General features: G+C 40.3%; 1 protein-coding gene across 1 annotated transcript in view; it reads right to left on the bottom strand.

The window, feature by feature from the left end:
• Nucleotides 1-24,856, bottom strand: part of LOC116692225 (neural-cadherin-like) — a 347,629-nt gene that overhangs the window by 116,309 nt on the left and 206,464 nt on the right. The window contains 3 exon segments of the mRNA XM_032520340.1: nt 2,912-3,189; nt 13,389-13,618; nt 21,246-21,430. Of these exon segments, the coding sequence (XP_032376231.1) occupies nt 2,912-3,189; nt 13,389-13,618; nt 21,246-21,430 (693 nt within the window).

The raw sequence follows: 24,856 nt of genomic DNA, 5'->3' as shown, positions 1-24,856 counted from the left end.
TGGTTTCATTTTCAAAAAACGCCATATTTTTGTTGTACTGTACGTTTCTGCAGATCCCGTTTTCACCCTGTGTGTTTTGGCCTCTGTTTTCGCTACAGAGGGAGACATCTCACTTCTATACTATATATCTATCTATTCTATATCTTTGTTGGGAGTTGCACATGCTCAGTAGCTCGGTAAGATCCCATCAGCTAGATAACTATTTCTCCAGCTTTGGTCAGTCCAAGGCAGGATTAGCTGGGAGACTTCTTCTAGACGAGGGCCACTTGTGGAATACCGGCACAACAGGGACAGGAAGTAGTTCTTTTGGAGATTATGGTCAACTAGTGGCTGTTGGAGCAGTGTTTTGCCATTGAAAACGTGCTAGCATGCTAGCTCTAGCATGTGCTACGGTTAGCCACCTGATATCGGCTAGAGACGAAGAAAGACGTTCAGATGTTGAACAGCTCACCAGGAAACTGAAGACAGAGGACATTCAGAAACCGGATCTCACTCAGAACAGCATGGATAGTTTTTTCCAAGTTTGTTTGTGTTCAGAATAGAGTGCGGATCGGGCCGGATTTTTCTGTCCGAGCCCGGCCCGCGTCCGACAGAGCAGTAACCGAACCCGACCCGAGCCCGACAGGCATTAAGATATTTATGTCCAAGCCCGACCCTAGCCCGACACAGTTAAAATCGCATTTGTTTCTCATACTAATGACACATGTACGTTTGTTTGTGTGGAAAGCCGCTTTTATTAAGCAATTGTAGGAAGGCATTCGGAAATAGATGAGCGCATCAATGCACACGGGGCAGCAAGCGCCATTACCTACATAATAAGCTGTTTTAAATTCAAAATGTTCAATGCCTTATCGCGCTGATGTGACCGAGCCCGACCCGAACCCGAGCATCCTTTCTAAAAATCTGTTCGAACCCGGCCCGGCCCGTCGGGTACCGTTGGGTCCCGTCGGGCTCGGGTCGGGTATCCATCCTCTAGTTCAGAAGCATCAGAGACACAAGATAACACCCCAAATCCCAGAAAAAGCGTTTTTTTTAATAATATGGGCACTTTAAAACAACGATCGATTATTCATCAAAATAGTGTTAGACAACTAAGAATTTATTAATTTGAGGTCAGTCCTATTTTTTTTGTAAGCCATTATTAAAAAGTGGTATGTTGAATGTATATTATATTCTACTGCAAAATAAAAAATAAAAATCCAAAGCACAGAATTAACACTAATTATATGATAATATTGACAACAATGGAAATCAAAGCCAACTTAAACTTTCCAGAAAGATTGTTACTGTATCTCAGCAGTTCACCGTAGTTGAGTCAGACCGAACAAGCCAAACATCCTGTTTCATATAGAAAAACATCTCAAAGGCATTTCATGAGACCTTGATACGTCTTCATATATGTGCGTTCTGCTACAGTACAGAAATCTGAAAACAACAAGTACTTAGCTGTACTACTTGAGGCTTTGGCATGAGAACGTTTTTTTCAGCTAAATACAGACAGTGGAAATGATGGTGATTTATGATGCTTTATATGCACTGAAATAACTTAAGACTACTGCAATCTGTGTAGCACATTTTTCAAAAGCAAGACCCAATGGACCCATTGGCTTCATACCCTAATAATGAGGCTTCAACTTTCAGACAGCAGGGGAGAGACAGAGGTTAAAATAATTTATCTCATATTTTAACCTCCATAGCCAGGAAACAGCAAAGAACAAAGCGAGCACAGAGATAGAGAAATAGAAGTAGAGAATCTCCAGCAACATAATACAAAAGCTTTTTTAAAATTAGCCTCCTATGTGGCTTCAACTTTAATCTTTAAACACACAGGGGGAGAAGAGGGAGAGACAGAGAGAGAGAAAGATAGAGAGGCATTCTATTGTACAATCATGTCCAGAATTACCCTTTACACTTGCTGTGATTCTTCCATCACCAGCTCATTACTGTTATTTTCTCAGCTCACAAAAAGCTGAAATAATTTCAGTGATTTGTTTTTTTTTAAAACAAATGAAGGAATAAAATATTTCATGCCATATTTTTTCCATAAAAGACTAAGGCAAAGTGAGATTGATAAAGGAACACCAGATTTTCCACCGGGCAGCCGGAACACAGCGTCTGTGCTGTGTTCTGGCTGCGCCGCCATTTTGTTCCGTTGTCTGTGACGCACACCAAGAACCTCTTACTGCCTGACTCGTAGATTATATTGTCTCTAATCTATTGTTGCTTTACAGAATAATCACTGCTTTGGTAAACTGACTGGCTATTCTCGCTGTTTCACTTCCTGCTGTCTGACCCTGACCGCCTCGCGTGGAAATGGCGTGTATCTTTAGCGGAGCAGAGAGCCGCTTCACGCACACTTCTGGGTCGCGCTGCGTTGTGGCTGGTGTAATATCAAACATTTATGGTGAAAAATAAGTGGTTAAATAAATTTAATACATAGTGTGTTTACACATATCTACGTTTCAACCATGTCAATCCACTGGGATACCACGTGCACATTTACAAATAAATACTTTCAGAAAATTGCATCATTTTATTCATGTATTCATATTTTTACTTGTTGACAACTCCTGCTTTAGTCATATCTAAGCTCTAAATTCTCTGTCCCATAAATCACTTGGGAAACTAAATAGCATTGATGCCCTAGGTTATTGTTTTTAATGCAGTGATAAAGTCAAAGTGACAGGAGGATTGAAAAGGAAACCAAACTGTTTTCATCTGCACTAATTCTTCCAGGCTCTGCTTCCTCATGGCATGCAGGCATCAACATTTTGCTATTGATAACTATCATAATGTAACTGGAATAACAAGAGAAATCTGTTGGTGTTATTAAAAAAGTGATGGCTTGCTATTAAACTCTGCCCCTTCAGGCTGTGTTTTTGGGTATGACATTCATTCATTTTTAACTTACCTGTAGCCATGCTGAGTGTCCACACACACGCCACCATTGAAGCAGGGGTTTCTGGGGTATGCGGTGCAGGGCTGATGGGACTGCTCTCTACCTGGGCAGGAGCACACAGCTGTGGATTCCACTGTCACCGATACAAGACTCATAGTCCCACAATCCACGATTGTGGGTGTGTCCCGCACATTCAAAACGTTGGTGCAGCCACCGGCCCCGGCACACTCCGAGCTGGGACACTCGTCTACCCGAACTTGGGACACGCTGACCTGAAGGAATGACTGGAGCTGGATGGAGAAAAACCAGGAGAAGAAACCAGATATTGACAGTGTACTGGTGAAACAAGGTAAAACTTCAGTAGTACTTTTATAGTTCCAACCACTCCAGGCACTATAATAGTTTCCTGGGCTTGACATCTGCACCACTCCAAATGGCACTGGCAAATGCAAGTTCGGAAGTGGCATATAACACAGTCACTCTTACTAGCCCCCAGCGGGTGGCATATAGGGCTGTAACGGTTTGTGTTTTCGTACCAAACAGTATGGGGGTGATGGTCCGGTGCACGCAGCTACACACAGAATACAAGGTATGAAGATTGATGCACATAATGTGGAACCAAAGTTCAGAAGTGCCTGACAATTTTAAGCTGTACGCCATTAGCAACATATTCTAAGGTTAGAATAACAAGCCACTGTAGGTGGTTAATCAAATGCATCCACAATGATCAGTTGAACTATCAAAAGGTGGTGCTGGGGGAGTGACAACTATACCCCACCGGCTTCACACCCACAAACACTACCAATGGTGTTCGTTTAATGGACACAAACAAGCCAGAAGCACCATAGCCTGGTAATGAATCTGGGTCTCTGAAATGGAGGGCGAGTGCATTCAAATATTTAATTTAACTTTACTTTGTATCATTCAAAATGTAATTTGAAAGAAAAAGTTAACTTTAGCTTTTACAGAGAAGCAGCTACAGACATCAGATGGGAGGGAGGCTCTTGATATGCAAATACATCCTAATAATCTTTTCACATTCTTTAATTAAAAATCAAGGAATATTTAACAGCTGGCAGAGCGGACCCAACATATGGAACATATGAGTGATCTTAAGTTTTTTTGCCACGCCGGCTAGAAATCACCAAACTTGTTGGAGAAAAAGAAACAACACCAATCCAACTTTAACAATAAAAGGGATCTTCCTGCATTATTTGCTATCATGTTTGAGGTAAATTATGGTCATGTGTCCTTATATGAGTCTTTTAATGTCTTCATCTATGCTCACTGACAAACATTTGGAGACTAAACCAATCCCAATTCAAAAACTTAATTTTGTTTTTCTGTGGAGGTGTACTGAAACAAATTAACAGTTTATCCATGTAATTACCATTTCACAACCTGAGTACATTTGAAAAAGAAATGACATGTGAGGAACTGACTCAGTGATCCATAATATAAGATATTGCATGCAAATGTATGTGTATGTAATAATGTCTGGCTAATTCAGTTTACACAAACCAATGAACACATGTGCACACACACTGACACACAGATAAACAACAGAATTCTGACGTGGAAAGTGCAGATTCAATGTGAATGTACAGTGTTTGGCATTTGGTTCCACATTGGTTGTGCTGTCCTTGGCTGGTTAGAGTGACTCTGGTCAAATAGATTTTACGGAGTTTACATACACATGCATGCAATCATAGTGTAGGCATGCACAGGGGCATGGACACACATGGACACACTCTCACACATACAGTACATACCCACTAAATGTGAACATTGTTGAACCGAAAGAGGGTCACTTCATGCTCAATGTTCTGGACTGATTAGACATCATTTAGTGCGACTGGACTGCACTCACTAACCATGCAGTTCACATATATTCCACTTATTCCACCAAATGGCCTGTGTTCCTGTAGCTGTGCCTTTGATACAGGTTGTGTTTCATGGATCATTGTTATTGCGGACTGATGTCTCATAGTTGTTGAGCTTTACATACTGAACAGTTGGAAAGATAATTAGTGGTGTTTTTTCCATTCAAAATCCCATGCTTTCAGTTAACCTACCTGCATCATTACTGCATCCACTTAATAGTCAATTTGGACACATCCTTCTAATCATTGGTTTCCCTTGGCTGTAATGTTTCTGAGTATGTGCAGCCTTCAATTCAAGCAGATTCAATTAAACATGGGTGGGGATTGTGTGGGAGCTTCAGAAGGCTGAGAAAGTGACATAAAAAGAAAATATTGCTAGCCTTAGCCTTTAAAGAGTTTGTGTAACAATGTTGTATGAATATGTTTTAACCCACACATCTGATCATAAAATTACACTTAAAAGGCAGTAAGCCACTTAAAAAGAGTACAATGTGTAAAGAGTACCATTTAGCCATAATAAAGTAAGGACGTACACTGCAAATAACACGCAAATGGAAAGATTAAAGGTGAATTATGCTCCAGGAGAAGTTTCTTTGCAAGTTTTTTCTACTTTCTTTTTATCGTGATTACAGTATCAGCATTGGAATCTATTGTGACTGATCCATGTAAAGTAACTGTGATGGACTGAAGCCCAATCTTTTACACCTTTGCCTGCCTTTATTTCATACTCCCTTTTTTATACAACCTTATTGCATCCTTCAAATCATTGACATTTAAAGCCAATGAGATGCACTAATGCAGTGCAGAACTGTCTGCAGAGGGATGAGGAGGTACGGAGGGGAAGAGGAGAAAGGGGTGGGGATGATTAGGGAGGCTGGAGACATAAGGTGTACAGACAGGACGGAGAGGTGTCAGCATTGTGCTGGGTGTCAGGTGGTTAAAAAACAGTAGGTGGACAGCTAAGATATTCACCTAAAAATAACTTTTGACTTTTGTTTGCCACTCAATCAAATATACAGAAAAATTACTACACCAGTCTGGGGAAGGACTAAAGTTCTATTTTCAACCACAAAAAGCAAGCGCAAAAGAGAAACCAATCCAACTGATGTGTTCTGTCTGTCTTTCCGCTCCACACACAAAACACTTCACAGTCCATTCTAAAATATCAGCTAAGCGATAGTCACGTGTATCTCGGCTAATCATTGGGTTGTTTCTTTTGCTATTTTTCAATAGATAGATACAGCTTAAACAAGGGGGATCAGTGACAATAAGCAAACAACCGATACAAACAAAACTAAAACCAAGACTTGACCAAGCAATTTTGACAATGAAAATTCTTAATCAAGGACACCCCTATCCTGTTCAATAGCACCCAAAATAGGGCTTTATTCATGATTCATTTCTTTGTTAGTTTGGAATGCTAATGAGACATTTTAATTATTGATAGGAGAGCACATTTGTGTTTCTTTCATTCTTTTAATTCTTTTCAGGTGGGAATGTACTCTGCATTGTCTTCTGTAGATTATATTTTGAAATACTAATCACTCATTCAATCAGACTTTATTGTATAGCCCTTGTCATGAATATAAAATGTAACACAAAGGGCTTCACAGAATCCATACAAAGTACAAGTGGCATTGTAATTAATGAAACACTCAATAATGAGAGCATTCCCTCAAAATAAAAACAGGAGCTGAGGAAACGCAATCATAAATCTCATCAATTTATAGTGAGGGAACACCAGAGGCCGCATTAGCAATACATAAAAACTCCAACTTGGTAAATACCAAACTACACCATTTAGTAAAACATAAATAAATAGACAGACATATACTGTACATAGAAAAAGACCTTAAAGGTCATATTTGCTGAAACTGACCCTATGTTTTCAAGTGGCAGTTTGTGAAATGTGTGGGATCCTAAATTGAACCCTGAGGAACACCAAAATCCACTTTATTTATTTTAGAAGAACGTTTATTCATACATACAAAACATTCTCTATTGTTAGGATATCATTTAAAACCATTAAAAAACAGAACCCGAGAGGCCAATCAGACTGTGAAGTTGCAACTAAGGAAACTAAATTGTTTTGCTTCAGAAGAGGTTTAAGTATGGCTTTCTTTAGAGCAGAGGGGAAACGCCCATCTGAAAAAATAGTTAACAATGTTAAGAAACTCTCTCACAAAAAAATCCATAAACATTTAGATTTGGGAATTGGATCTAAAAAGCAGGATTTAATTAGTAAATAACTTTACCAAGCATCTTAGCTTCAAACAGGAGACATTTATTCAGTGTGTCCTCATAAAACAAAGTGTATGCAGTATTGAGATTTTTATACTCTATCCATTCAACCTATTAGAGTCTGTTTTATCTCTAAAGTGGACTGTGAATGTTTCACATTTGGAGTTGGGAAAACATACCGCTGGACTAATTAAACGGTCAATTGTCGGTTATGAGTTTTGAGAAGTCTGCTCGTCTTGCATGATTAATTGTCTTGTTGTAAACAACATTTGAACATTTTATAATTGAGCATTCATTTATTATGTCTTCATCTCCTTTCTGCTGTTTGACATTTTCTCTTTAATTATTTAATTTTCCTTCATTTTTCCCGGGAGGTGTCGGATTTAAAGTCATCTTATTCTGTTTTAGTGGAGCCAGTGTGTCAAGGGTTGACCTTAATTTACAGATACATTTACAGATTTAATTAAAAAGTGCACTTGCTTCTCTTGTAAGATAGAGCTTCCTTACAGTTTGTTCTGGGATATATAGTATAGTATAAAACCATTGATTGATTGATTGTCCATGTGCAAGTTAAAATAACCTTATAATAATGTCATTATTGGTGTGGGCGGTTGAGAGAAAATCTGAAATAAAGGTTGAGCATCATTTTGGTGGCCTTTAAACTAGCATACACATCATAGAGAGGGCTGCTAAAAATAATGAGGAAAGATTTGTATTAATCAAATAATAATAGTAATATCTGTAAATATATGTATCTCTGCTTGAGAGTATATATACATTTGTTTCTCTACAAAATACTTTATTCCACACTGGATGTAGTCTCTTAACCCCCAAAGCCTACATGGCTGAAAATTAATCAGCATGTCTGATCCTTTGTATATAGCGTCCCGAAGGTTGAGGAAATGTACAGAGAGCATACATTTGATCTTTAAAAGGCAGACGAGTGTGTATAGCAAGCAACAAAGGACTGGCGGGTATTATTCCAAAGCCCTGAGAAGCTTTCACAATCATCTCCATTGCCTTCAGGGCCACATTAATATTATGACAAGATGAACCTTGGTATCTGAGCGCCATATCAATGATTTTTTTTTAAACTCAAAAAACCTGTGTGGTATCATTAAAAGTCAAAACACAGACGGATAACTCCCACTATTGAGGTAGAGCCGGGAGAAAAATAGACAATGGAAATGTAGATTTTTTTTTTTTTTTAATCTCCTACTTTTGAGGCATTGCTGGAGAATTGAGAACATTAAACATAAGCGCTGCTTCATCTTCAGCAAACCATCCCTCCTTTTTACCACTCTTCCTCTTTCTTTCCCATCCACCAGCCCCCCACCTTCCCTATATCTTCAATATACTTCTCGTTCATCCTCTCCATCACCACGCTTCACATCTCACATTTCTCTCTGTGGTCATGCTTTTCTTATCCTAAAAACATTATCATATACTTGCATGCTTTTCTCCACGTCTGTAAACTTCTGTCTTCCTCGACAAAAGCCAACAAAGAAACAAAGAGATGGTACCCAGGAGTGGAGGGAAGAGAGAGGGGAAGGATTGAGTGGTGATTGACCTTAACTGACCACCATGGCCATGACTGGACTCTGGATTTGCTCCACACACACACACACACACACACACACACACACACACACACCACCACGCCCTTTTCCTCTGAGGACATTGGGTCATCGCTCTCTTTCTCCCTACTGGTGAAATGCATTAAACTCAACCTTGTTTGATTCACACTCCCCTCTCTTACTCACTCTCTCTCTCTCTCTCTCTCAGACATGCGCGCGCGCACGCACACACACACCCCACACACACACACACACACACACACACACACACAACACCACCCACAGACAACAAACCACACACACACCACAGCACCACACACAACAGACCTCCTTCTCCCATTCAGACTTTTGAAACGTGAAATGAGGTCTGACTGAAGCCAGCGGCCAGGGAGCGTCAGTGTGATGAAGTGAAACGTTTGATTTTTACTAACCCTCTTCTGTATAATGTTGGTATCCTTTTTCAAGTTTTCAATTTTGCTTTGCCTGCCCTCTCTAGAGGGTGAAATGTAATTTATTAAGACAATTTATAACTAAAGGAGGATATAGGAGGATCTATTTTACACACCTTGCTTGCATTAGAAAGAGCACAGTTGTGTTGGAAGTTCTTTTCTTTTTTTGCTTCCTGACCACAACAGCCAAAGTATTACAGGCATTATCCACACTGTGCATTTCTGTTAGAGTCAAATTGGGTAGGATTTAAAAGGATGTTCCACACTCATGGACTATGAATAAAGATGAAATAAGTTGTGTTACCGGGGTTGGCCCAGATAAAACCGTCCAAGACAATGGCCTAAATCAGACCTCATTTCCCCGTGTCCTAAATAACAGAAATGGTCTGTCTGCTTTTTTTAGGTGGAGGATGATCTGTGGAGACTCATATCATCACTGACACTAACAAGAAGTAAGACATGTCCACTACAGGTGGTCCGTCCAGAGAAACCATACAAGCTGTACCTTTGGTTGAGTTGGCTTAGGATTTTAGACAAAAAAGCAGTGTTTTAGGTAAGTGAAGTGGTACAGCGAAGTTCAATTACATTCAAAAGGGTTCTCCCTCTCTGTAAACCACTTGTGACTTTCTTAAATCCAAGATGGTGACATCTGCCTGATCTAATCTGACATATCACCTTTGGCTATTTCTGTATCACTCTTATGTATTCAAACTAACCAGACAATTTAAATGCAGTCCTTTTTCTTCTTCATTTCCAATACCACATTAATATATAGCTGTTTGGTGTGATTAAAGTAAACACTGTAGGCCAATCCCTTGGATTTTGAATATTATTGAACATAATGATCATATAGCTCTTGACTGCAAGAGTGTATACGGAAAACTCAGTGCAGGCTGTGCCTTGTACTTCAGCAGGGGAAGTTCTGTAATCCGTCTGGTTAAGTGCATACCCCACTGCCCTATTTGTTTTTCTCTTTGTTAACACCAAAAAGGAAGATAGTGAACCAGTTAATCATGAGACTGCACAATCTAACATGTTATGTGTTGAAGCATTTCAAATTTGACACCATATATAGAAAAAGGCCTGGATGAAGGGGTTCAATGTCTTATGTTCACAGTTCTTGATCATTTCATCAGGGAACATGAAAACCTAAATTGACAAGAGACACATGGAAATATTGAGTATTTTTTCTAGCTTGAATTGAACAATAAAAGATACAGTGACAAAAGGTACTGGGAAGTCATTCAGTGCGAGTACAGTGACGCATTCTTTGTTTGACTCTGTGCTCATGCCAACTGGTTTTGAAATATAACAATGACTATGAGGTTAAAGTGGTGACTATCAGCTTCAGTTGGAGAGTTTTTTACATTCACATCCAATGGACTGTGTAGGAACTGGGGAGACAATTGATGAAGGGGATGAAATTTTAACAAAACGTTCGATAAGCAAACTCCACTCAGGATGGCAGATCTGGCAGATCTTGCAGAGGTGAAGTATCCCACCATACACATACTCAGTTTCCCAAACCTGCAGGTCTTTGGACTATGGGAGGAAACCAGAGGACATTGTCAAAACCCATGTGAACATATGGGCAAAATGAAAACTGCACAGAAAGGCCCTGGCCTGATAATTAAACTCAGTACCAGGTGTAAATGCAGCTGCGCTGATTCCACTGATATCATCATTATAATGAAAGAGGCTCCAAGCAGACCACACTTACAAAGTATGCCAATCAAAATATAAAGCATATATTACAGAAGAGTTATGGTAAATACATTATGTTGAGTTTGGAGGTTAAAAGAGTTGAAGGTACAGTATATGTCTTTCCCCCTGTACAGTAACAGTCAAAAGTTTTGGCCACACTTTTCTCATTCAAGTGAAAAGTGTGTCCAAACCTTTGACTACCACTGTGCATTGCTTGTTCTTTAATGATACATTATGTAGTCAAAAATGCCCTAATTCTCTCAGACCATTGAAATGCTAACTTGGCTAAGGACATCTTGCTTTCCTGTCATGTCCAACTCTTCACTGTGGAAAATAAATTGAGAAAGTTTTCAGGACAAATGAGCAGCAATGTTAAATAATACATACAACACTTGTGATGTTTTCGTGTCCACTGGCCTGGACTGCAATGGAGAGATGTTTTCAGGCAGGAACGATCAAAGCAGAAACCCAAGTGGGAACCAAGCATTGTTGCTGCAATGCCCACCATAACGAGCAAACACTGTTGTGAAAGCAAGTCCTTCTTTATGTTGAATTAGATGAGCAGATACTTGGTTATCCATCTAAAAGATATATGTATATATACACACACACGAAAAAGGCTGGAAAACGTGCGTGGCATGTGCGATGTACAGAGTTTGTGTGTTCACCTTTAGAGTGACTGCTTTATGAAAAGAACACGGCGTGAGGGATTGTGTTTTATGAGTACACACAACACCCCATTAGATGTGTTCATACAACAACTAGGGCTTCTGGACCATGCTGGGTCAAAGCCACTTCCTAAAAACTGGAATTTGGAGTAAATTTTTACTTACTCACTATTTCAGCAACTGGTATATAACTCCCTCTTTTCTGGTCAGACTGACATTTACTTTCCTGCTGAACTGTGTCATCTGGCTGGCTTATTAAGAAAGTATTGGACCAGAGAAGACATTGACAGTGTATTAAACTGACCAAGTCTAAAACTGTTTAAATAGCTTAAATACTTTGTCACATCTCTGTGTCCTCCTCTGTTCTCTGCCTTTTATCTTTATATTAATTCTGGAAATGAAATGCCAACCTATTACATTATTTTAGACATCAGTGGCAAACAACTGTGTTTATTTATAGGGTTGGTTATCGTTTGAAAATGTTTTATACTAGTAGAGGTAGATATGCATATGGCTGCTGCAGTACGCATGGTAACCACATGTGCCTCACATAAGGAGTCGAGGATGTCCTCCTATTGTCATGGAGGTGTCTGTTTTTGATGTCTTGGGATTTTGTGTTCGTGGTTTTTCTGTTTTTCTCTGTGGCAGTGTGTGCAGCAGATGCTGTGGCTCCCTGAGCTGGGTCTCTGCAACAAGGCACACCTGGCATTTATCTCGTAATCACTCCACCCATAAAAGCCTGGTCAGGACGCCACTCCTTTGCCAGATCATGCCAGTGCAGTTGGGATAATTTTTGCTATTGCGTTTTCTAGTAAGTAACCTGACTTTTAGTTTACGTGAGACTAAACATTCTGCAGTATTTTTGTATTTCTGGACTAATTAGAGTTTAATTAGAGCATGCCCGACAGGCCAACCAGTGCTAAGTGATTCTTCTGGTCAGCCCGCCATCTCCTCCACCTATGCCAGCCAGCCCTCAATTGCCTCCGACTTCCTCCAGCCAGTTCCGCAGACACTCTTGGATATTTCAATTAACATCCTTAAAACCATCCCCGCCTCAGTCTGTGCACCTTGGGGTCCAAACACAAGTACTCAAACTAAACACCTGTTTCCTTTTGTAATTTAAGCTAAATTTTCATTTCAAGCACATTTATTTGCCTCACGTATGCCTGCAATTTATTATCACAATTGTTTATGTGTCATCCCTCCCCTGCCCGTTGGCTTCACACTCGACTGCCGTGCATAGGTTTAAGCATGTCAAAGTAGTTGCTGATAAAAGACATAAAAAAAGCCTTTGTTACCATTTTCAACCAAGGTGGTGGGAAATAATACAAAACACTGCCAACCATTGTGTTGAAAATGTAGATAGTCAGAGAAAACCTTGCATAAACATTAAAATATGTTAAAAAAAAGAAGCTTTTCCTGAAAAATAACCCAAGTGGGGAATATGTGAAAAGGTCTGGAGTTTACGGATAGTTTTTTTACAGTATTTACAGATGTCTGATTGTCAGTTGTCAGGTGTTCTAAAATGAGTTTCTTGTCCAGCATGAGTCCAAACTATTTGACACTGCTCTTAATAGTGATGTAGTTGGGTTTTTGCACTGTGTTGTTTGTAGAATTGTCAGTCCTGCATCCAGTAAACAGAGACAATGTGCCACATTTTGACTGACACATCTGATTTGTTGGATTTTACCTCAGACTTCAGCAAAAACATTGCCGGAGGCAAAACTGCTGCCTGCAACCAAAAAGAGCCCCATGTGAGATTTCTTTGTGGCTTGACTTTTCCAGTGCCTTGCTCACTGGTTTGCATTTGGTTGGATTACGTTATGTAGATTATGTGCGTGTTATTCAAAAGGTTGTCTTGTCAATTAATTTAAGACAGTCAGTCAGCCAACAAAACAACCAGATTGTAAGACATGTATTGTATCAATATGAAAAAAAAAGGCTAAAAAACACAGTCAACAACCTACCTTTTGTTTGTGGGCGGCCAGATAGCCATGGATTTTCTCAGGCTGGAGGAAGGCGGGACCACCATGCACAGCAAAGCGGACATCTAGCATTCTCTCCTTCACATCCATGAGGCTAAAGACGTTGACGTCATCAGATGAAACGGAGAGCATCTCAGACAGGAAGTCCACCAGCAGCTCGCAGCGGCTCCGCTGCTTCCCTCTCAGTTCAATGAACTCCTTTGCTGTGATGTCTGAGAACACACACACACACACACACACACACACGATTGGAATTGTAGAACGTATAGAAGTGGCCTCATTATTTCCACCCGTGCTCAAGGATAAATCCAATTATTCTTTTTTAAACTGGGCCCAAGTGCTAAACTAAGAAAATACTCCACAACACTCAAGACTGGAGATTTGATGATTAATGATTGAATATGACTCACTTTATCCACTAAAATCTTTTGTTAAGTTGGTGATTTTGTCTGCACATTGTGTATGTGTGTGTGTGTGTGTGTAGGTGAAGGTAGTGAATGGAAATTGGATTTCAACACCTAACTGTGACCCGGAGGATAAATAATTGTGGTTTAATTTCTAATCATACACCACAGCAGGCTCTTGAGGAAGAAATACATTTTACTCGGGTTATATTTCCCCAAAACAGTACCGCAACTGTGGTTAAGCATGACACAGTTGTATGTTTAAGGACCAAATTTGACAGTTGTGTCCATAAGAACTGGTACACTAACAAGATCAACTTTAAGATTGCTGTACCATTGGCCATAAGAACAGGTCTGATGACATGACCGCCATGATCATCCATGATCATTTTCAGACTTGTTTGAGGAATTAGAATCAGAAATACTTTTTTGATCCCTGAAGGGAAATTCTGTGTTGCACAAAGTATATAAATATCAGAGTAGAAATATAAATAAAGAAACATAAGGAGTGTGGATATGCAAGGTATTTACATAGTTAAAGGATCAACCACCAGTAGAAAAACCAACAAAAAGTGAAAGGAAACAACAATGGCAAAGCTCATGGACCCTTTAGGTTTTAAGGAGGGCTGTTCCTGGGTAGAATTTCGGGCCTCAAATTCAGCCATGTTGGGTCTTAAAAATGCAGGTAGATGTTGGCCTTGACATCGAAATGTAAGGTTGGTAACTATTTCCAATATTCATATTTAATATGTTTTAAATATTGTTTGAAAAATGGTCTTTACACCCCGAAAGCAATAAATAACTTGTGGGCTCTGAAAAGGATCTGTCATTTGTGGCTGCTGTAGTTCTGTGAAAACACCCACCAATCATGCGTTTCTCGCATAAGCCGTTTACCAATCAAGAGAAAATTCATTAAAATTGAACAACCTATTCTCACTCCCATCTCGTAAATTACAGACGCTTGGTCACGTGCATTTGTCGTTGTTATTGACGCAAAAAATCTCCTTTAGCATCCTATAACACGCTTTACCTAAACGAGCTTGGTCGGACTATTGGCGTCCTTTTTGACAATGTTAGGTTAAGGAAAAGCTTGTGGGTGGGCTTATGGTTCCATGACTCGCGGGAATAACAGGACGGCTAAGGACACACGCGGGACACGATCTCAGCTCTTCTGGGTGAAAGTCCTATGTTTGATCCTTCCATCCCACCGTCCAAACTCCCTATGCGGAATACCCCCCTTAATTATTACTTGTTAACCCCCGTCTACATGCTGCTCTCCCCCGGTATGTTCTACACACACGCCAAAGGGCGCCTTTTTTTGGACGCTGACAGCCGATGGCCAGACGTCCACATTTTATACGTTCGGAGTTGGATTGAACGTACAACCTTTCTGTCTAAATTACTGTGTCCATATTTCATCTGACATTACCTAATTTGCATAACAGTGTGTGGATGGAAACATGGGTACAGTCAATGACTGTTTTATGACCAAATGTTAGCCTTTCCTTAAACTGCCCTATGTCACAAAAAGGTCTTTGTATTGAACATTCTGAGACTCAAACTGATTCTCTCTCTCACACACACACACACACACACACATGCACACACACACAACATAGTTGGGCAGGGTCATTAGTTTTGTGGGAGTGTAGAGGGAGACGGAGCCTAGGCATTAAGAGACAAGACAGGGGGCTCAGAATGGGCTCAGCAGATACAGCGTGAGGGATCCAGGCTAATGTCAGCTCCAATCAGTCAGTCCAGCGGGAGAAACAAGCACACAGGCAGTCAGGGGGGATAGGGGCTGGAGGGAGAGGGTAGTAATTCCTAACACAGAGTGGCAGCCTTTGCACCTGGCTTTGATCCAACCTCACTTTTCACTACAGCTTTCTCCTTCCCAGAGGGTTCTGTGGAGTCAAGGCGTTGGTGCACAGACACACTCCTGCCTATAGGCTTGTGATTTCACACAAATAGGTGCAAAAAAGGGATAAATATGTAGTAGTATACTGATGTCAGAAAGACTGAGACAAAAGGTAGGAAAGGACAAACACTATCACGTTTTTTGTGCAGTTTGTTGCGATTCTTCCTGACTAAAGTCTTTGCATTACGGGAAAACAGTGAAGTTTTGAAAACTAACTTACTTACTAACTAACTTAATTGAAAGGAGCATCATATTCCACAAAAGATAAGAAGATGTTACAATTCTGTGTTTGAAGTCACTGCAAGCAAACGGCTACTTAAGGATGACAGAGTGGTTGATTATTATAGTTAAGTAGTTAAGGTAGAGAAAAACACTATGATAGCAATTATTCATTTTAAAATAAAAATATCTGAAGACAAAACAACGTATACATTTAAAAAAAAAGTGGGGATGTAATCATCTTATCTATTCTGAGACGTGTTTATGGAAGTCCCTGTTGCCAGCTTTTGTCAACTTTGTATCACATAATCATAAAGACACACTGGTAGCTAATGAGGCCAGTAAGAATACATCGGTAATTTGCATAATTGTGTGCAGCACTACGCAGATGGCACTCAGCTGAAACAAAACAAACATCTCTCCTACCTAACTGTATTCAATGGAGATTGCTTTCTCTAAAACCAACAATAATTCAAGATTGCTTTGTTTTCTTACATTTGATTTGTGAGCTGACAAATGTTTCAGCTGCAATGCCGTGGCTATATGGTTTTAAACCATTTTCTTTTCAGGACGGCACAGTGAAGAGCTCTGGGGTACAGTAGGGAAACACACTTGTTTGCCCAGAGTCAGACGAGACAGTTGACTTTGGTTTAATCTCTCTCAAGGCAATACACCAAACGATCCAGCCAGTTTTAATTGACCATAAAGACCGCTGTCAGTTTGACAGCGGAGTAAATTGAAATTCGTTGACGTGTGGACTGTTGGTCAGACAAAGCAAGCAATTCAAGGATGTCACCTTTTGCTCTGGGAAACTGAAAAAGGTATTTTCTTCTGACATTTAATGAAATCTTTTTTTTAAACTGAAGTAAAAGGGCATGCCAGTGATTTAGTTGTGCACTTCAATAGTTAAAATAATTTTGGAACTTAAACACAGGAATTGTTTGAACAAAGCAGAGGTTGTATTACCATTATATTTCCCATGATAGAACTTATGGATAGCATCATTTGTTGCACCCTATCTGCCTGGTAAACTCCACACCTCCCATTTGTAATCAGTCGTCAAGCGTCATACATGTTGATGACGTGTTTATAATGTTTATGACACTTTCATGACAGTGTCATGTCACTCTTATGTAGATACCGTCAAGTAAAGTCTGACCGAATAACCACTGGATGCAGCCATTATTCCATTATGAAAATAGCTGTAGCTCAGTCCGTAGAGAGTTGGGTTGGGAACCGGAGGGTCGCTGGTTCAAGTTCCCCAGTTCACCTCCTTGAGCATGGCACCAAACCAGTGTCTTTCTATGGGTAGTCCCCCCCACTCTGACATCTCTCCATTAGTGGATGTGTGTGTAGTTCAGGCCTGTGTAAGATGTGATGTAAATTGTAATTTCCCCTTGTGGCATTTCTTGACTTTTTACATACTTTCATTACATTAATGCTCTTTTAATGGAACACACCATGCTCATAAACAGGCATTAAAAAAAAGAAACAGTAATGATATGAATAACGATAACCAAAGTGTCAGTCAGGGAGGTAAAGGAAGTGTATCTCACAAATAATCACTGCAGAAGCAAACTCAGATGTTTCCCCTGTTTCTGTGTATTGATCCCACAATGCATGCCGCTCACAGGGAAGAGCCATGTGAAAAGACCGCTCTTGTATTAAAGGACACTCTGTTGGTATAAACGCAGTCCTTCTCCCACACCACATCAGCCTGCCATATGGAGTGTACGCACTCATCACATGCTTATGATTGTACTTTGGTTACCTCCGAGCACTAAACATTTCACTGTAAGACAACGTGTTGTGGACAGTTCAAGGAGTTGTCGACCACATTCTTTACCTTTCCATCAATATTGAGAGAGGGGGGGGAGGGAGGCAGAGAAAGGAAGAGGGAGGGAGAGTGAGAGAGAGAGAGAATTAATCTCAGCAAGGCAGACTTAACTAGTGCTTTCTTTGTGCATCCTCATTGCATATCACATTTGTTCTTGAAATGGGATTTAGAATGTCAAGGAGGGTGTAAGTAATGCTATAAGTAGAATATCGTCATAATCCCCGCGACTGAGAATCAATGAGACAGTTTACTCCACATAGAAAAATAAAATCCTGGATATGGCTTCTGTTACATATCCTACGTGACACAAACACACACACACAACACACACACACACACACACACACACACCACACACGCACACCACTGTTTTGGTAGCTTGCCTACACCTCACGATTAAAGTCATTAATCCTTGATATTGCATTTTGCTTTGAAACCTCAAACCTACATCTGTTTGATGCAAAACTGCAGGTTAAAAGCGATTATGACACTGTATTTACAGCAGTGGCTGACACAAGGGCTCTCTACTGTGGCTCTCTATTTAGGTCCCTCCTGTTACAACCAGGGCATATTAAATCAACACACTGTGCAGCTAACAGCCCTTTGATGACAGTGTTGCTATTTGAAAACCTTCAATGAAGTGGCCACCCATTATTAATAAGTTACTAACAAACAAAACAATGGACGAAAAATGGTTTCAGTCACAAAACAAATAACAAAATTGGGAGCACTTTCATTTTGATTTCCATTATTCATCTTCAACACACATTTGCAGGGCTACATTTTGCAAATGGATTCAATTAAAAAACATGGATATTGAAATGTGGGCGCCACCATACTGTCCCTGGGTTTGGTGCACGTTAATTTACATCATTCCTGTTTCAGAATGATCGGCAAACCCTTTTATCTACTTATATGAGGCTTGACTCTCCCTTCCATCCTTTCCTTTTCTTCTCTCTCCCTCCCTCTACTCTCCACCCTCTTTGGAGTGCACCCTGGCCTCCCCCCTCTGCTTCTATTTCAATATCACTGAAATCATAAAAATCCTTCAGCCATGTCCCATTTCTCTAAAGCGAATTTAATTCTGAGCAGCAGACAGCCGATGTGCTGTACATCAGGTAATGATGGATGCTGCTCAGCATGTGAGGAGAATGTGCTGCCTGAGCAAAAAACCTCTACTAATTATTTTCCCAGCATAAGTAATGGAAACAGGCTTTTCTGTGTGTGCACCTACGACAACCGAGATCCCTCCGAGTCAGGGGTGAAGGATTAATAACGGGTGTAATCTTGTGCTAGGTAACATATTTAACTGAGAGTGTGACAGTCCTGTGAAACACTGCAAAAAAAACTAGAGCAAACAGTAATCAGCAGTCATTAATTTTTCATGGCTGGAGACCAGTACGCAAATTCTCCGACACTGCCTTGTCAGCAGTACAAAGACGAGCACGTTTTTTAGGCAACATCTTATCAGCTAATCACAAATTGATATTGCTATAGGACCTGTTGCTTTAATAGCATAAAATGGGCCAAGCACTTTTGCATGAAGGTCAAAACTGAAGTGATACAAAGCAGCGGCAGATGAAACTGGAAATTATAAGTCGAGGGCAGTATCTTTGTGGACCTGGGAGTATCAGGATTTACTATGCCTGCCTTTATGAGGAGAAAGGTCAGTCTCAAGAGTAAGTTATTACACTCCTGTGTGATGTTCGGGACTTTAACTTAATTGCCATTTACAGCATTCTGCATAAACATCTGTTCTTTACTGAATCCACTCAAGACAGGAAGATTTTTTTTTTCTCAGAGACAGTGATAAAAACAAGACATCATTTGTCTGTCCCTGACAACTAGGGGTGGAACGGTTCATGTCTTTGTATTGAACCAAAACGGTAGGGCGCCCAGGTTCAGTGCATGAATTTACATGGAGAATACACGGTATATAAATCAATAAAACTTTAAATTAAATAATGTTATGTGGAACTACTGTTAGATATGCAGGTTCTTCAGGGACACCTAATCTGTAGCCCCGCCTTAGCTCTGATTGGCACGCCCTATGTAGCCGAGCTCCGCCCATGGAAGCAGTTTTATTGAGTCAGAGATAGCAGCACTAAGGGCGAGTGGTGCCCAAGAGCAAGTATAGTAAAACTTTGGTTTCCCAGTCAATTACTATAGTACAGGGATGTGGTGGATAAGACAGTTGTGGTAGATTAGTGTTTCGTTTCCAGCGTGGCAGCTCCAAACCGTAACGTTAGATGGGACAGACGCCTTGTTTCTTCAGGCTAACTATATTAGCTTTAGCCTGGCAGGGAGCAGCTTTCTGCGGTGAAAGATTGGCCTGGAGATGTGGTGATTATGTTGCATTAATCAGGTGATTTAGTTTGTCTTTGCAGAGAACAGAGATGCTTTATTTTCATGGTTTCATGGCTGATTGTCTTATTTTGTTTACACATTCCAGATGGAGTCTGGAGATGATGTGGGGTACTTATTGTTTTTTACTCGTACGTGTACTTTACACACTTGAGGCTCTTGCAGCTAGCTCAGGGGAGAGACTGTATGAAACTAGGTGGTACAGCCTGAGAAAAACAAAAACAAATTTGTCTTCTGCATTTTTCTTTTGCTTTTACTTGCTTTGTACCGAACTCGTACCGAACCGTGATGTCAGCACCGAGGTATGAACCGCAACCAACCTGATGTGCTGTGTGTTATAAATATATTAGAATACTGTCAACAAATCAGACATAAAGACAGATTTTGGTCAAACAGTTATTTGGCCAAATATCTTAACTCAAGGTTCGCTGACTAGCTTTTTCTCAAGGTGTTCCACAACGGAGTTTTCTCATTTTAAGTTGTAACAACTCAACTACCTCAATTACAACAAAAGCCCTATTTGTGTACATATTGTTATTTAAGCACCTTTAGTAATTTGTAATAATTTCAGGTCTTAATCCCGTGTGAATGTGCCATCTATGTAATTTGTTAAAATTCCACCACAAATTTTTACTTCGTTGAACACATGTTGAATAATATTAGTGCCATGCAAATCGGCATATCTGTAATTTGAGGTTGTATTGGCTGCGTTGGCAAATATTAAGGAAAGCGTTGACATCAATCAACCCCCCCCCCCCGTTTAGAGTGGCTCATTCACACAGGATAAGCAAAGCCTGCTTTTACTTGAATTTACTTACATATCTGTAAGCAAATTCAGATAAGGGTTTTAGTATAGATATTTGATGCTGATACTGATCATCTACAAACTGGAGCATTGTGTAACATCACACTTGACAGCTGTATGGACCTGCACAAGGGGCTGAATGAGCATCACCAGTGGTCACCGGACCAAAACCATACACAGTATCAAGAGGGAAGGAGTCAAAAGTCAAGGAGGAAATGTTATATCACACACCATTGTTGAACAGACACAGAGGCAGTAGTGTGCGTGTGTGTCTCTGTAGAGTCTATCTCACCTGCCAGGCGGAGAGACCCTGAGTTGTAGATGGCCTCGTCTCGCAGCTCCCTCACGTGCACTGTGACACTGGAGACGGCATCTGGCCAAACTCCATCGGACACACGGACCTGGAAGTGATAGATGTCGGGTGGGGCGTTCTCCTTGATAATCAGGAAGCCTGTTCGCTTGTTCAGGATAAAGTAACTGAAGGAAAGAAACAAACACACACACCCACACCAGATTGAATTTTTTTCTTTTCATTTCATTAAAGATGACAAAAACTGTAATAAACCTGTTCTGATAAATTACAATTGTCTAAGACATGCATTGCAGTTCTCCATATGCGCACAGTGAGACTGCTGCATGGCCCGGTCTGAGTGGGTCAAACTTGTAGGACTGACCGCTGGCAGGGTAATGATTAGTCATTAGGTGATCACAGATATTTCTGTGAGTCTGCAGAGAGCAGTAATTTCAGTTATTTGCCCATCAAAGGTTGGCATGGTAACTGGCTAAGTGGAAATAAATGCTCAGCATGGCTGCTTGTTCATTGTCTATAGGGCCAGAGTCAACTGGGCTACAACATTATATAATAGGTAAGACTTGCTCCTCACAAGTAGTGACTCAAATTACCCATAAGCTCTGCCATGGGTGTTCACTGTTGGTGTCACAGCAGGATATGCAGCCTTCTTGAAATATGGTTATGGACATGGACCATTTTCATAGGGCTCAAACTGTTGGGCTCATACCTGGTTGTGTGTATTGAGCTAATTTCTAGTATGTGCACCTGCTGGGGTGAAAGGTAAATCCCATTGCCCTGCTTGAGGACTCCGCCCGTGTTCATAGAACTATGATTACAATACAATCATCATTAAATACCAGCTCAGTCCATATTGCACGTTTCTGCAGAGGAAGTAGGAATTTTCGCATTTTCAGGTTCATAATTATATTTAGAGTGTTGTACCAGAATAGGTTTATGTTGTTTAATTTTCAAAAAACACCATATATTTGCACATTGCTGCAGCTCCTCTTTTCACCCTGTGTGTTGAGCTCTCTGTTTTAGCTCCAGAGTGAGACATCACACTTCTGCTCCATCTTTGTTGGGAGTCGCTAATACGTAGTACCTAGGTAAGGACTACTAGCCAGTCAGAAGCAGATTATGAGGGCGTGTCCTGACAGTACCTAGGTAAGGACTACTAGCCAGTCAGGAGCAGAGTATAATGGCATGTCAAGCTACTAGCTAGGCGAGCGTTATAACGTGTTACAAAGGGATGCACGTGTCTCACGTTTGTCACGGCAGTAAAGGCTGGACTACAATAGAGCTGTTTGGAGCAGTTTGTGAACAGTGTTTTCTCTGGAAGACAGTAAGTCCTCTTGGGGTGGGGGGGCTTTGGGCTTTTTCACTTTGGAAACCTATAACGTGCACAAAAAAGATCTATAACACATTAAACTGAAGGTAAAACGGGAAAAAAACATAATATAGCACTTTAATGTAGTGAGGTGAAATGTAAGGTGGTGGATTATCATGTAACGAGTTTGACTTTCATGCAGGAGATTGGAGTTCATGCCACATTACAGACCAGTAATTAACCTTTTATTAACGCCAACCTTAACATAATATAAAAGTTAATCTGCCAAAATAATTTTCATTGTAGAAAGACAGAGTTTTTTAAACATTGTCATTGCACATAAAAACAGAGAGGACTGCTCAGTCCCCTCAGTTATACAGTACTGGGTCAGCTCGGAAGATCTCTAGTCGTCACTGAAGGTAATCTGGGATTTTTCAGAATTTTTCAACATTAATGTTCTTGTTGGGCAACATAATTGCTGAAGACAGCTTCATCATTTTCTGCTTCCAAACTTGTTGCCTGCTGACAACTACACACTTTGTGAACACAAATCAGAAGCAATGCTAACATTTACATAAAAATGCTTTTTAATCATGTTGACATACAACAGGTTGCAAGGTAAGCCAAAATGTTAATTGTGGACTGGGATTGGGGCTTTATTCAGGACAGAAGGTATGATGTGCAGTATTTCATCCATAATCACATATCTAACGTGATTGGATCCAAAAAAAAAAAGGCTCATCACCCTTCCCTGGTCCGGTTTCCTGCAGTAGCTGAACTTCCAACTTCCAACAATCATCATGAGCTCAGTGTTTTATTCGGTTTTCCAGTGTTTACTGGTTACTAAACTAATTGCCCTTCTGGGACAATAATAGAGGGAGACTGTAAGAGGAAAATGAGACTGACTAATAAGCACAAAGACATGTGAAGAAGCAATTTCAATTGGTCCTTGTCTCCTTGCTTGCCTTGTACAGTAAATAAGCTCATTCAGGTTTAATTATAGAGGAAATCAAAGGCAGAACCTTGGCAAATCAAATAATAAACCACTTGTAGAGACAAGGGCCGCATTAAGTCATTTTAAAGCATATGCTGTGGTGGGTAGATACATAGATACATAGATAGATACATTTCAGGTCTTGCACTTAATTTCAGGTGACACTGAGAGACAATTTCACATCTCTGCTAAAACTACAAATACTTTCCCAATTGGTATTTTCCAATTAGTTGAAGCCTTCTTTTATTGCCATACACTGTATGTCAGCTACTTCCATTATTGTCCACTTCTATTCAAGTGACAGCAGGACACTTGCAGTTAAACTATTCTCAAGATGCAGTGATGTGCATGCTACAGCAACATACTCATTTCCCTTCTGTGTGTTTTTTTTCAGCTAAACAACACATTCGATACAACTGCAATGCAGCCCATTGATCCAAAACACCAAACACTTAGTAGCTCAAGAGTGTATACAATGTTTGATTTCATGCACTGAAATGAAAAAAAGCAGACCAGAATGAAATATGATCAGTTATGTTTTGTGAAAAATACAGCCAGTACAGCAGGGATGAAACAACGTGTTCTGAACTCAACTGTTTTCTGAAACACCAAGAAATGAGAGCTTTCATGAAATGTGAATGCCTCATAGTACGCAGAGTCCTCTATATAGACTGGACTTTGAGTTTGAAAGAGAAGAGAGAAAGGTTTTGAGTATAGCTCAGTTTGGAAGATGAAGACTAAGTTGATGTAGGGAGATGTAATTTTACTGTGTGTGGTTGCTGGTACCTGCTGTGTGTTTGTGAGTGTGTGAGTGTGTAAGATTGAGGGTGTAAAAGGGTGTGTGGTGTGTGTGGGGGGGGGGGGGGGGGGGGGGGGCTCCACATGCTAAAGCAGCAAATTAGCAAAAGTAAAACCAAGGAAAAATGACAAATTAGGAATCAACCTGAGGAGGAAGATTGGACGGGATGGCCGGGTAATGGAGGAAAAGGGTGGGAAATGATGGAAAATAATTGAGTTAGACATTACAGATTTATTAGGCTCATTTGATGAGGAAGTTGTAGCTTAATCAATATGTCAGTGCACAGCTTGGTAGTTCATTGCTGACCACACTGCCAACCACAAATTACGCCTATAAAAATAAAAAAAAGAACACACTGTGATGGATCTGTGAAAAAGCAAATAGCAGTAAAAGACAGCTGTTTGAATTCTGCAAAGTTTGAGGGAGTTCTTTAGTACATGAGGCTACAGAATTGATCATAGTGCAAAAAAACATCTGGCCTCCCTCTTCCT

The sequence above is a fragment of the Etheostoma spectabile genome, chromosome 1 (genome assembly GCF_008692095.1).
Source record: "Etheostoma spectabile isolate EspeVRDwgs_2016 chromosome 1, UIUC_Espe_1.0, whole genome shotgun sequence".
Taxonomy (NCBI): domain Eukaryota; kingdom Metazoa; phylum Chordata; class Actinopteri; order Perciformes; family Percidae; genus Etheostoma; species Etheostoma spectabile.
Note: the sequence above shows the minus strand (reverse complement) of the source record. Positions and strands in the feature narration are given on the sequence as shown.